Here is a 13,747-nt window from a genome sequence, read left to right as displayed (position 1 = left end):
CAAGCTATTTGCTGAGAGGCATGTTGAGTCCATTGAATATTTTAGATTTTGCCTTAAAGATTTTCCCTTAGATGGATGCTCGTTTTGTCTAGGGGAATCGGCTAGTTGTTTTAAAATATGAGCTGTACTTACCGTTTTCGAGATGCATCTTCTCCGTCGCTTCCGGGTATGGGTCTTCGGGAGCGGGCGTTCCTTCTTGATTGACAGTCTTCCGAGAGGCTTCCGACGGTCGCATCCATCGCGTCACTAGTAGCCGAAAGAAGCCGAACGTCGGTGCGGCTCTATACTGCGCCTGCGCACCGACGTTCGGCTTCTTTCGGAAAATCGTGACGCGATGGATGCGACCGTCGGAAGCCTCTCGGAAGACTGTCAATCAAAATAGGAACGCCCAGTCCCGCAGCCCATACCCGGAAGCGGCGGAGAAGATGCATCTCGTAAACGGTAAGTACAGCTCATATTTTAAAACAACTAGCCGATTCCCCTAGACAAAACGAGCATCCATCTAAGGGGAAAAAGTGTTATGTACGGGTGAACCCCCGCTATAAGTCGCAGGAAAATACATTTTTTTTTTTTTGCACTAAGTAGTCACTAAATAATGATATGTTGCTTAAACATGCCATGGTCATATGTGCAATTACACCCCAAAATACATTGTTGCTTTTTCCAAGTACGGGTATACGACATGTGTGAGACTTTCTGGAAGCCTAGCCGCGTACAGCATCCCTAAAAACCAATCACTGCCTTCAGAACGTAAAATTATGATTTCACTTCCTCACTACCCATCACAGTTTCGGAGGCCATGAAATATCAAGATAGCACAAAACCCCCCCAAGTGACCCAATTTTGGAAAGAAGACACCCCAAGCTTTTGCCCAGAGACATGTTGAGTATTTTGTCACAAAGTTTTGAAAATTGAAAAAAAAAAATTGTTTTACTTTCTTCAGTTTCAAGAACAAATGAAAGTTGCAAAATACTCACCGTGCCTACTAGCAAATACCTTGGGGCGTCTACTTTCCAAAAAATGGTAATTTGGGGGGGGGGGGGGGGGGGGGGGTTCTGCTATCTGGACATTTCAGGGCCTCCGTAACTGTTATAGGTAGTGAGAACGTGAAATCACCATTTTACGCCCTCAGAAAGCCTGAGCCTGGTTTTCATGGTCCTGTACACAGCTCCCAAAAAGTAGTCTCACACATGTGGTTTCCCTGTATTTAGAAGTAGCAGAATGTATTTTGTGGTGTAATTCCACATATGCCCATGGCATGTTTGAGCAATATATAATTTAGTGACAACTTTGTGCAAAAAAAAAAAAAAACGAAACTTGTGGCAAAATATAAAATATTCCATGAACTCAACATGCCTATCAGCAAATAGGTGAGGGTGTCTACTTTTCAAAAAGGGGTAATTTGGGGGGTTTTGAACAATCCTGGCATTTTATGCACAACATTAGGCTCAATAGGTTATTATGCACAACATTAGAAGCTTATGTCGCACATATTGAAAAAAAATTGGTAAAATGCCTGAATCCGTCTGTGATAAATCGCAAGCGTGCTGTTGAGTTAATTCGTCCCACCATTAGAATACCAACCTTCATCCACCCAATTCTAAACATGGGCATACATGCACCATTTTTTTTTTAAACTGTGGTGGTGAAATCACCTCTTACAGCACTGGAGTCACCGATTTACGTATTGTATGAGCAAACGTTGTTGATGTCAAGATAAATAAATCAGTGCTGCAGCTGAATGGCGTACCGGCTAAGCAAATGATGGTTAACAATAAAACAAAGTAACATTACAGTATAACACAGAAAGGGCGGATTCATCTTTGTTACCATTGTTTACATACTGATTATTTTAACCACTTGCAGCTATGGAAGCGATTAACTATTTGTCCAACAGACAGATGGATTCTGAGTGCATCTTCTCCAACAGTCAGGAAATGGCTGAATGTGGGGAGGATTACTCAGGATTACTCAAAAATTTGGATAACCTGCTTGAAAAACAGGTTAAGACATGGTGGGATGTTTTTACATTCGAGCATTATGAGAAGGAGAATTTGATTTTTAGAAGCCTGAGGTGGGAGGTATCACCTCAGAATGGACTCAATGATAAAATATATATGGATGAGTGGCTCGAGTTTTTTTAATAGAGTAGGGAGAGAATTACAAAGTTTGGTACTGAAAAGGAAACAAAGTAAGTTGAGTAGACTCAATGAAAAGATCAAATTAATACAAATTAAGCTGAAACCGGTCAATGACTCCAATATAGTGAAAGAATTTAATATCAATATGAGGAATAAATTGGAAAAAAAGTGGACCGGGACACGCAGAAAATACAGGCAGTACAGGCAACTTCCCCACGCGGAGGTGGAGATCATAACGTCATTCTCCCACCTTGGCCAATCGGAGGAATAATCATATTCCTTCATGAAAATACAAGGCTTCCTCTGAATAGCTGAGAAACACTCAATCAGCTAGATTTTGTTCCAGTAGCAGACAGGGGGGCTGCCTGTAATGCTGCAGGAACATGGCAATGCATACTCTATGTAGCTCATAATTCTACAGTAGGATACCGTGCTAAGACCTGCCACATCACTTAGTGGAAAGAAATAGTTTATTAGGGTCATCATGCCCCAAGCAAACTATTTAAAGTGACAGGGAACATAAACATGGGCATTAAACAACATGGACCATTGTATTTAAAGGGGTTGTAAAGGAAAACATTTTTTTTTCATAATAAGCATCCTTTAAAGCAGACATTCCTCTTTTCACTTCCTCATTGTTCGTTTTTGCTCAGAAGTTGCTCTTTTTCTTCTCTGTTCTGTTCACTTCCTGCTTGTCTGATTGTTACTCACCACCGTGAAGGGAGGCTTTACTGCGGTGGTCAGTGACGTGCTCGCCCCCTCCTGGGAACTACATCTGTGCGGCAGGAAGCTCTCTACGTGTTAGAGACTTCAAGGAAGTGTGAATTACTGGGCGTGTCGCAATTCATACTGGGAAATTAAGTTCTTACATGAACAAGCGCCGCAAACCAGGAAGTGAATAAAAGACCAGAAACTAGAACGCCGGAGGCGATATAGATGAAGAAAATTAATAGGTATTTACTCGTTTTCTACCTTGCAGACATTAATTTTAAGCAAACATTTTTTTCCTTTACAACTCCTTTAAAAAGACCCAATACTTAATAAATTCTGTAAACAGCTGCTAAAAAGGATGTACTTCCAAATTATCCAATAAAACAGAAAAAGTAAATTAAAAAAAACACAAACACACACCAAAATACAGTACCTTGTACAAAACTGGGAGTTTTGAAATGGATAGTCCTGGATATTTGTGAACAACCTGTTAAATGAATGAAAATTGTAGAATGTTATGTTATGTCTAGTTACATATTACAGCTCAAATTTTAAACTGTTGACATTTAAAAAAAAACACACAAATCCACCCTCTAAAGCTGCCCTTTACTAGAACCTCCACGCCTCGGCTGCTTAACCGCTTGTGGACCAGCCGCCGCAGTTACGTTGCGGCAGGCTGGCTCTGCTGGGCGAACTGTCGTAGCTGTACGTCGGTCGCTTTAAGCGAGCTAGCAGGCGTGCGCACCTGTCCACTGCATCGCAAGCGATCTCCAGGCACGAGAGGTAGAACAGGGACGTGTATGTGTAAACACACACACACCGCTGTTCTGTGAGCTGAGGAAATGTGGATCGTGAGTTCCGAATAGCTAGGAACCACAATCTATCATTTCCTATACGTCAGTCCCATCCCCCTTCAGGTAGAACACACATTAGGGAACACCATCAAAGCCCTTCTCTGCCAGTGACATTTTTACAGTAATCAGTGCATTTTTATAGCACTGATCGCTGTATAAATGCCAATGGTCCCCAAAAATGTGTCAAAAGTGTCTGATGTGTCCATCATAATGTCGCAGATCACCGGTATTACTAGTAAAAACAAATAATAAAAATGCTATAAATCTTTCTCCTATTTTGTATGGGTATATTTATTATAGCAAAAAGTACAAAATAATAATAGGATTTGTGTACTCACCATAAAATCCTTTTCTCTGAAGTTCATTGATGGACACAGCACTTTAAATCTTGACCTTAGGGTTATATCGCCACCTTTAGGAGAGGACTAGGCAGAACGTGTTAAAAGGGGGCAGTCCTACTGGCTATAACCCCTCACTCTGCATTCAGCAGCTCAGTTCGTCAAAAAGCAGTACAAACATGAATAGGAGGGGTAAGTGCTGTGTCCGTCAATGAACTTCAGAGAAAGGGATTGTACGGCGCGTACAAAACTCCCATTTTCTCTTTCGTTCATTGACGGACACAGCACTTCAAATCTTGACCTTAGGGACGTCCCCAAGCAGTGTCAAAAAATGAGGGGTGGGAACAGCAAAACAAACAACTCCATCCAAACAACCAGAGCTCCTCAACGGAGGAGTTGCAACCTTAAACAGCAGCCTACAAAACTTTGCGGTCGAAGGAAGCACCCGCAGATGCACTCAAATCAACCTTGTAAAATATTGTGAAAGTGTGAACGGACGACCAGGTCGCCGCCTTACACACCTGGGAAACTGACGCTTAAAGTCGGAAAGCCCAGGAGGCACCAATTGCCCAGGTCGAATGTGCCGTGACAGGAAAGGAAGGCGCCGGCCATTTCAAGGCATAAGCCTGGATTACGATCTGTCTAATCCACGAGAAATGGTGGCCGACGAGACCGCTAGGCCCTTCTTCGGACCAGACACCGACACAGAGTGAGTCCGACCTCCGAATCGCGACCCGTAGCAGTCAGGTACACCCGCAGAGCTCGGACCATGTCCAAGGAATGCAAAGCAGCCTCCTTAGGATGCGACGGCTGAGGACACAAAGGACGGAAGCACGAGGTCCTCATTGAGATGAAATGCCGAAGCAACCTTAGGAAAAAAAAGAAGACTGCGCGCGTAGCACTGCCCTATCCTTGTGGAGGATCAAGTAGTGAGACTTGCAAGACAAGGCCGCCAACTCAGAAACCCTCCTGGCGGAAGTAATGGCCACTAGAAAGGCTACCTTCTGAGAACGTGTCAATAAGGAGATCTCCCTAATGTTTTCAAATAACGGTTTCTGAAGAACCGAGAGCACCAGATTCAAACCCCACAGAGGCAGCAGTGGCCAAACCGGAGGGGCCACATGTCGAACCCCTTGCACAAACGTACTCACCAAAGAATGAGTCGCCAAGGGTCAATGAAAAAAGACAGTCAACGCTGATAATCTGCCCCTTAATGGTGCTTAAGGCCTGCTTTTAATTCACTCCCTGCTGCAAAAACAGCAGAATCCTGGTAACCGAATACGTACGTGGACGCCACCCCATCTCCCCCCCACATAGAGATGTAGGCCTTCCATGTGCGATGATAAATCTTCTGAGATGATGACTTCCGTTCCCTCATCATAGTGGAGATTACAGAGTCTGACAGACCACGGTCCCTTAGTACCTGACTTTCAACAGCCATGCCGTTAAAGCCAACGACTGTAAAGCAGGATGAAGAATAGGGCCCTGCGAGAGAAGGCTCTCTTGCATCAGCAGTCCCTAAGGAACATCCCCCACCATTCGTACCAAGGGAGGCCAAAGCCAATTTGGGGCAATTAGAATCACCGGAATCCCCTCGGTCCCTACTCTGCGAAGCAGACGAGGGAGGAGTTTTATCGAGGGGGGAGGCATAAATCAGCTGATAATGCCCCCATGGAGCCACAAACGTGTCTGCTGCGTCCGCCCAGGGATCCTTGGACCTGGCCACAAACCTCAGCAGCTTGCGATTGAGCCGAGAGGCCAGGAGATCCACATCTGGCGTGTCCCATCTCAAAAAAAGGCGTCAAAAGACCTCCGGATGTATCGACCATTCCCCTTGGTCCAGCATCTGGCGTCTTAGATAGTCTGCCTGCCAGTTTTCTACGCCCAGAATGTACACGGCTGATAGAGCAGGCACGCGCCGCTCTGCCCACCGCAGGATGTGAGCGACCTCCGATGCTGCAGCCAAGCTTTTTGTTCCCCCTTGAGGGTTGACATACGCCACTGTCGTGGCTTTGTCCGACTGGATCCAGACAGCTCACCCTTGTATCAAACATACAGGGAAGATGGGGGGGGGGGGGGGGGAGAACGCAAGTTAACCACTAATTGTATAGGTAATCAATACAGATGCCTATAATTGATCATGTACCCTGTTGGGTTTTGTTGCTGTAACCAATAAGCATAACTATAAAAAAGGGAATGGGGAGAGGGAATAGCCTAAGAGAAGGCTAATAGAAAAGGGGTTACCTTTAGCAACAAGTAATGATCTGAACAAAAAATGATATAAAATTAGTTTTATTCCAGTATCAAGTTAGTATATTAAAAGTGCAGTTATGACGAACTTTATAGAAAAAATTGAATCATTTAAAAGAAATAGATTGCCATGGACATATATGACGAACAGGACTCACAAGTTACAAAACATAGACACAGCACTAGTCTGGACGTAATTGGTTCACTCACAGGTTATATGCACACCATCCAATTGGATTAATTAATTTAGCCATCAAGGAAATGAAAAAGGGGCAATCAAATGGTTCAAGTTATAAGTGCTTGATAACCCCTCCTTTAGCAAAGAAAAGTAAAAAGGACAAAAAAGGGTACCATATGGACCCAGGGGCTATTGAAGTGGTGCAGAATAGAGATTTCAGACAGTCAAGATTTTGTAAAAAATAGAAAACAATTTATTACACAAAAATTATATGACATAAATATGATAAATAGAAATAAATCTTGATTAAATACATGATGTGGAATCAAGACGAAGCATTGTTTTGGTCAGCTCTACATGTTTCACTCTTTTGAGTTTCCTCAGGAGCTTTTAGACAGACAATGCTAGATATCGGAAAGAAGAAATTAACAAAAAACATATAATTAAATAACTGTAAAGTAATTTTTACACATCAAATGTATACTGATAAATATACAAATAATAGTTAATAATATAAAGGGGAAGAATACATCAATTTTAGCAGAATATGCATGTTTAAGGGTCTCAATCATAAATAAACAAACAAGGGCTCCAAAATAAAATTAATAGAATTAGATTTTCAAATAAACTTACCATAAGGTAAAAATTAATATATCAAGAAATAACAGCATCAAAGAACAGCAGATCACGCAGGAGTAGCCAATGCTTCAAAGGGCAGAACCCGAAAGACACCTCGAGAGAACCACAGCAGAATATAAAGCCAATTAATATGAAATAAATATCTGAAAGATAAAGGATACATATGTGTACACATATGTCCAAGAGTCTTTCCAAATTGATACAAAGTTCAGTATATATATAAATAATAGAAAGTACCTGTCTGTTTGAGACTAAGGAGCTTATATTAATAGAACCAATCACTATGTTCCACAATTAATGAATCAAATCACGAAGGGACATCATTGCAGCCAGTTGGTGGGGAATTGATTGCAGTGGACAATCACTCTATAGAAAAGTATATAAATATATATATATTATATGTTTAATAATAACAAGGAATAAATGTGCGCCCAAAAAGCGCACATAAGTAATCCTTAGTAGCCAAAAAATCTGAACACAAATCAAAAATGAACTGCGAGTAAATACCTGGTTTGAAAAAGTCCAAGGGAAAAGGATGCATAGCCACCTGGATGGCTGTGAGGGATACAACCGTTCCTCACAGAGCGTGTGTCTGATCTGATAGCTAGAACGCCAAAACACGGCGCTGGGCTTTAAATTCGCCACCGCGGCGGTGATTGACAAATCACAACGCCGCGATGCGGACACGTGACCGGAACGTCAGCATAAACATCTACCAGCTGACGCTCAGCTGTTCCTCATACGACGAATCAGGAGGCGGCGCAAAACGAGGCCTGATGACCGAGCCTCAATGGGCGGCCCCCACATGATCAGCGCCATTTTGGAAGCTGGAAAATTTCCAGTACTAAAATCACTGAAAAGCAAATGGAGTGAAAAGCGCAGGTGATGGAAAGACAAGGGCGCTAAAGAGATGTTTATACTGGAGTGCAAATGCTAACATATGGGTCAAAAGAAACGGACCTGCAGGGAAAATAAAAAAGGGGACTGGTTAACCCTATTAACCCTTACAGGTCCCTACGTGTCCGTATGGTTCTCATAGAGGGATCCGGGCCCAGAAGCAAGATCAAAGCACCCCTGGAGGTCACTGTCCTTAAGCACAAGAATTTTGCCGAACAATGCTGAAATAAATAAAATAAATTTAATGGTATATACTATAATTATAAATTTGTATGTTAGTTGAAAAAATAGTATATAAAAAATAATAAAGCGCCTTGTAATGATGAGATCCATGAACAGGCAAATCCTCAATACATATACATAGAAAATTGGTAAATATCCATACATGATTGCACAAAAAGTTTCCTTTATATAAATGTAGCGATTCTAGGATCAAGGAATCCTCATGAAGGTTTCTAGAGTAAGAAATGCAGAATTAGTAATAGAGAATTTAGAAAATTTGGTGGGGATATAGAGTAGATAAATAGCCATTGAAAAAATAAATTGAAAACACCAAAATAAATTAAATAAAAAATAAGAATAATAATAAATTATAAAAAAGGTTTGAAGCTCAAAGCTTCATTGAGCCCCGGGAAGGTTAAAGCGGACAAGGAGTATATCCATTTGGTCTCTTTCTGAAGCAGTATCTTGTCGTAATTACGCCCTCTCTCACCAGGGGTAATGTATTCCAGAGCAGAAAATTTCATCTTATGACTATTGAATTGATGATGGATGCCCTGAGTGGCGGCTTATCGGAGTTTCCATTTTTTTCTTCGAAATAAGAGAAATGTGATCCCTTATTCTATGAAAAAATGGACGTTTAGTTTTTCCCACGTAAAAGGCCCCACATTCACATTGCATCAAGTATACTATACCGATAGACTGGCATGTCACAGAGAAAGTGGGTTTTAGTATAAGTCCGTTTGGAAGTTTCACGGTGGTGGAAGCGTGAATGTAACAACAAAACGGACATTTGTGACACGGTCTGGATCCTCTTGGTCCACATCGACGTGTATTCCCGACGGAGTAATGACTGCGGACCAAACGGTCCCGCAGCGATCTAGATTTCTTAAAGGTAATCTGTGGATGATCCTGTATATGTTTAGACACAGCTTCATCACTAAGTAACAGACACCAATATTTCTGAAGGATAGAGCGCACCTTCTGGTGGTGACCAGAAAAGCGCGTAATTACCCGTATACAAGGGTCAGTTTTAGGTGTTTTAGGATCATGGAGCAAGGAGCTTCGTTTGTTCTGTTTTGCTCTTAAATAGGCTTTCTTTAGGCCCTTTTTACTGTACCCTCTTTCTTGGAATCTAGTTTGTAATAACTTTGCCTCGTGCTCGAAGCCAGAGTCTGTACTACAATTGCGACGTAGTCGCAAATATTGTCCATACGGGATATTTGAAATAAGGGATCTCGGATGTGAACTAGATGCATGCAGGAGTGAGTTACCTGCCGATGGTTTGCGAAATAGGGATGTCTCAATCATTCCAGCATCGTCAATTGAAATTTGAATGTCTAGAAAAGTTATCGACGATTGACTCATCTCTGAGGTGAATTTAAGATTATATTTGTTACTTTCCAAGCTTTTAAAAAAAGACAAAAGGTCGATCTTGGGGCCCGTCCAAATAAAGAAAATGTCATCTATAAAACGACGCCAGAGAGGGATGTGCTCAAAATATGAATGCACATCATCTGTGCGTAACAAATTTTGCTCCCACCCCCCCAAGTACAAGTTCGCTAAGGAGGGGGCACATTTGGTCCCCATTGCTACGCCTTGTACTTGGAGGTAGGGGGAGCTGTCAAAAAGAAAAATGTTATTGGAAAGGATGAAATCCAAGAGTTCCAAAATAAATTTATTGTATCCCGGTGAGGCCTCAGAGTTTTCTGATATGAAGCCCTCTACAACCCTCAACCCCAAGGAATGGGGGATGGAGTTGTAGAGGGCCTCTACGTCTAGGGCCACCAACCATATTGATCCCGTCTAAGGACTTTAAGAGATCTGTAGTGTCCTGAATATGCGAAGCTAAATTTTCAACCCAAGGGCGAAGATATTCGTCAATTAATTGACTGGCTTTTTCAGTTAAAGAGCCATTGCCCGAAACAATGGGTCTACCCGGTGGGTCAATGGGATTTTTATGTATTTTGGGCAACGCATATAGCGTCGGTGTTCGAGGATTAATCACATTTAAAAATTCCCATGTAGATTTGACGATTAAGCCCTGATGATAAGCCAAGTTGATCAAATTTTGATAGCGCAAGGTGGTATTTCTCAGATGAGTCTCAGATACCTTTTTGTACCACTCTCTATACCGCTCGCTGGATCTGATAATGCTGATGCATTTGCTGAAGTGGCCTTGGCAGCTTGTGCCCGCGTGTTGATAGGGGTCCTCGATGTCAATCTGGAGGAATTGCCTCTTGTGTTTCCTCTGTTTGATTTTGGCTGGAAAAAGCCATGAGTTTTAGCATTCGAGGCTTGATCAGATGTCTTAATAGAGACGGTTATCAGCTGAACAAATTGACGTTTTGAATCTAGGTCTGACTTTTTGTCCTGTACAAAATATGGATAGTTTTGATTTAATCAAAGATTTACATTTATTTTCCCGTAGATTAATGCTGAAAGTCCTTTTTGACAAGCCAAAGCCATCAGTTACATCTACGAATTTTGATAATCCACTTTGGCAACAAATGACCCTAAAAGATATTAAGGCTCTTGAGGAGCTGACAGAACTCTGGGAGGAGGGAGGCATCGACGAGACCGACCTATTGGAGGCGGATCTCCTTGATGTGGCCACCCCCCCTGACCTTCAGTCTAATGTTACTGAAACAACATCAGTTACGATTTCTAAACCTAGGGACTATAAATTAAAATCCAAGATGTTTCCTACTTTGCAAGGGAACCCGAGCATATGGGCCTTTACCAATCAGGTAACAAAAGAAATAGCTAGGACCAATTGGTCCCGTATGCCCCACTCTAATTTATCGGAGACACAAAAATCTGCCCTTGTGTCTTTACAGACTAATGACACAATTATCATAAAACCATCTGATAAAGGTGGCAACATTGTCATTCAAGATAAATCAAGTTATGAATCAATGGTCTATAGGATTCTAAACAATAGAGAGTGGTACAAAAAGGTATCTGAGACTCATCTCAGAAATACCATCTTGCGCTATCAAAATTTTATCAACTTGGCTTATCATCAGGGCTTAATCGTCAAATCTACATGGGAATTTTTAAATGTGATTAATCCTCGAACACCGACGCTATATGCGTTGCCCAAAATACATAAAAATCCCATTGACCCACCGGGTAGACCCATTGTTTCGGGCAATGGCTCTTTGACTGAAAAAGCCAGTCAATTAATTGACGAATATCTTCGCCCTTGGGTTGAAAATTTAGCTTCGCATATTCAGGACACTACAGATCTCTTAAAGTCCTTAGACGGGATCAATATCCCCAAGGACTCTTGTAGAGGCCCTCTACAACTCCATCCCCCATTCCTTGGGGTTGAGGGTTGTAGAGGGCTTCATATCAGAAAACTGAGGCCTCACCGGCATACAATAAATTTATTTTGGAACTCTTGGATTTCATCCTTTCCAATAACATTTTTCTTTTTGACAGCTCCCCCTACCTCCAAGTACAAGGCGTAGCAATGGGGACCAAATGTGCCCCCTCCTATGCGAACTTGTACTTGGGGGGGTGGGAGCAAAATTTGTTACGCACAGATGATGTGCATTCATATTTTGAGCACATCCCTCTCTGGCGTCGTTTTATAGATGACATTTTCTTTATTTGGACGGGCCCCAAGATCGACCTTTTGTCTTTTTTTAAAAGCTTGGAAAGTAACAAATATAATCTTAAATTCACCTCAGAGATGAGTCAATCGTCGATAACTTTTCTAGACATTCAAATTTCAATTGACGATGCTGGAATGATTGAGACATCCCTATTTCGCAAACCATCGGCAGGTAACTCACTCCTGCATGCATCTAGTTCACATCCGAGATCCCTTATTTCAAATATCCCGTATGGACAATATTTGCGACTACGTCGCAATTGTAGTACAGACTCTGGCTTCGAGCACGAGGCAAAGTTATTACAAACTAGATTCCAAGAAAGAGGGTACAGTAAAAAGGGCCTAAAGAAAGCCTATTTAAGAGCAAAACAGAACAAACGAAGCTCCTTGCTCCATCATCCTAAAACACCTAAAACTGACCCTTGTATATGGGTAATTACGCGCTTTTCTGGTCACCACCAGAAGGTGCGCTCTATCCTTCAGAAATATTGGTGTCTGTTACTTAGTGATGAAGCTGTGTCTAAACATATACAGGATCATCCACAGATTACCTTTAAGAAATCTAGATCGCTGCGGGACCGTTTGGTCCGCAGTCATTACTCCGTCGGGAATACACGTCGATGTGGACCAAGAGGATCCAGACCGTGTCACAAATGTCCGTTTTGTTGTTACATTCACGCTTCCACCACCGTGAAACTTCCAAACGGACTTATACTAAAACCCACTTTCTCTGTGACATGCCAGTCTATCGGTATAGTATACTTGATGCAATGTGAATGTGGGGCCTTTTACGTGGGAAAAACTAAACGTCCATTTTTTCATAGAATAAGGGATCACATTTCTCTTATTTCAAAGAAAAAAATGGAAACTCCGATAAGCCGCCACTCAGGCATCCATCATCAATTCAATAGTCATAAGATGAAATTTTCTGCTCTGGAATACATTACCCCTGGTGAGAGAGGGGGTAATTACGACAAGATACTGCTTCAGAAAGAGACCAAATGGATATACTCCTTGTCCGCTTTAACCTTCCCGGGGCTCAATGAAGCTTTGAGCTTCAAACCTTTTTTATAATTTATTATTATTCTTATTTTTTATTTTATTTATTTTGGCGTTTTCAATTTATTTTTTCAATGGCTATTTATCTACTCTATATCCCCACCAAATTTTCTAAATTCTCTATTACTAATTCTGCATTTCTTACTCTAGAAACCTTCATGAGGATTCCTTGATCCTAGAATCGCTACATTTATATAAAGGAAACTTTTTGTGCAATCATGTATGGATATTTACCAATTTTCTATGTATATGTATTGAGGATTTGCCTGTTCATGGATCTCATCATTACAAGGCGCTTTATTATTTTTTATATACTATTTTTTCAACTAACATACAAATTTATAATTATAGTATATACCATTAAATTTATTTTATTTATTTCAGCATTGTTCGGCAAAATTCTTGTGCTTAAGGACAGTGACCTCCAGGGGTGCTTTGATCTTGCTTCTGGGCCCGGATCCCTCTATGAGAACCATACGGACACGTAGGGACCTGTAAGGGTTAATAGGGTTAACCAGTCCCCTTTTTTATTTTCCCTGCAGGTCCGTTTCTTTTGACCCATATGTTAGCATTTGCACTCCAGTATAAACATCTCTTTAGCGCCCTTGTCTTTCCATCACCTGCGCTTTTCACTCCATTTGCTTTTCAGTGATTTTAGTACTGGAAATTTTCCAGCTTCCAAAATGGCGCTGATCATGTGGGGGCCGCCCATTGAGGCTCGGTCATCAGGCCTCGTTTTGCGCCGCCTCCTGATTCGTCATATGAGGAACAGCTGAGCGTCAGCTGGTAGATGTTTATGCTGACGTTCCGGTCACGTGTCCGCATCGCGGCGTTGTGAT

At 41.7% G+C, this 13,747-nt stretch overlaps 1 protein-coding gene across 1 annotated transcript in view; it reads right to left on the bottom strand.

Annotated features, from left to right (window-relative positions):
* Positions 1-13,747, bottom strand: part of TDRD5 (tudor domain containing 5) — a 336,334-nt gene that overhangs the window by 245,171 nt on the left and 77,416 nt on the right. Inside the window, exon 6 of the mRNA XM_040359954.1 lies at positions 3,286-3,339. Coding sequence (XP_040215888.1) covers positions 3,286-3,339 — 54 coding nt within the window. The remainder of the gene's footprint in view (positions 1-3,285; positions 3,340-13,747) is intronic.

Source organism: Rana temporaria, chromosome 7, assembly GCF_905171775.1.
Source record: "Rana temporaria chromosome 7, aRanTem1.1, whole genome shotgun sequence".
NCBI classification, from domain to species: Eukaryota; Metazoa; Chordata; class Amphibia; order Anura; family Ranidae; genus Rana; species Rana temporaria.
The sequence above is the reverse complement of the archived record's forward strand: the minus strand, read 5'-3'. Positions and strand labels throughout refer to the sequence as shown.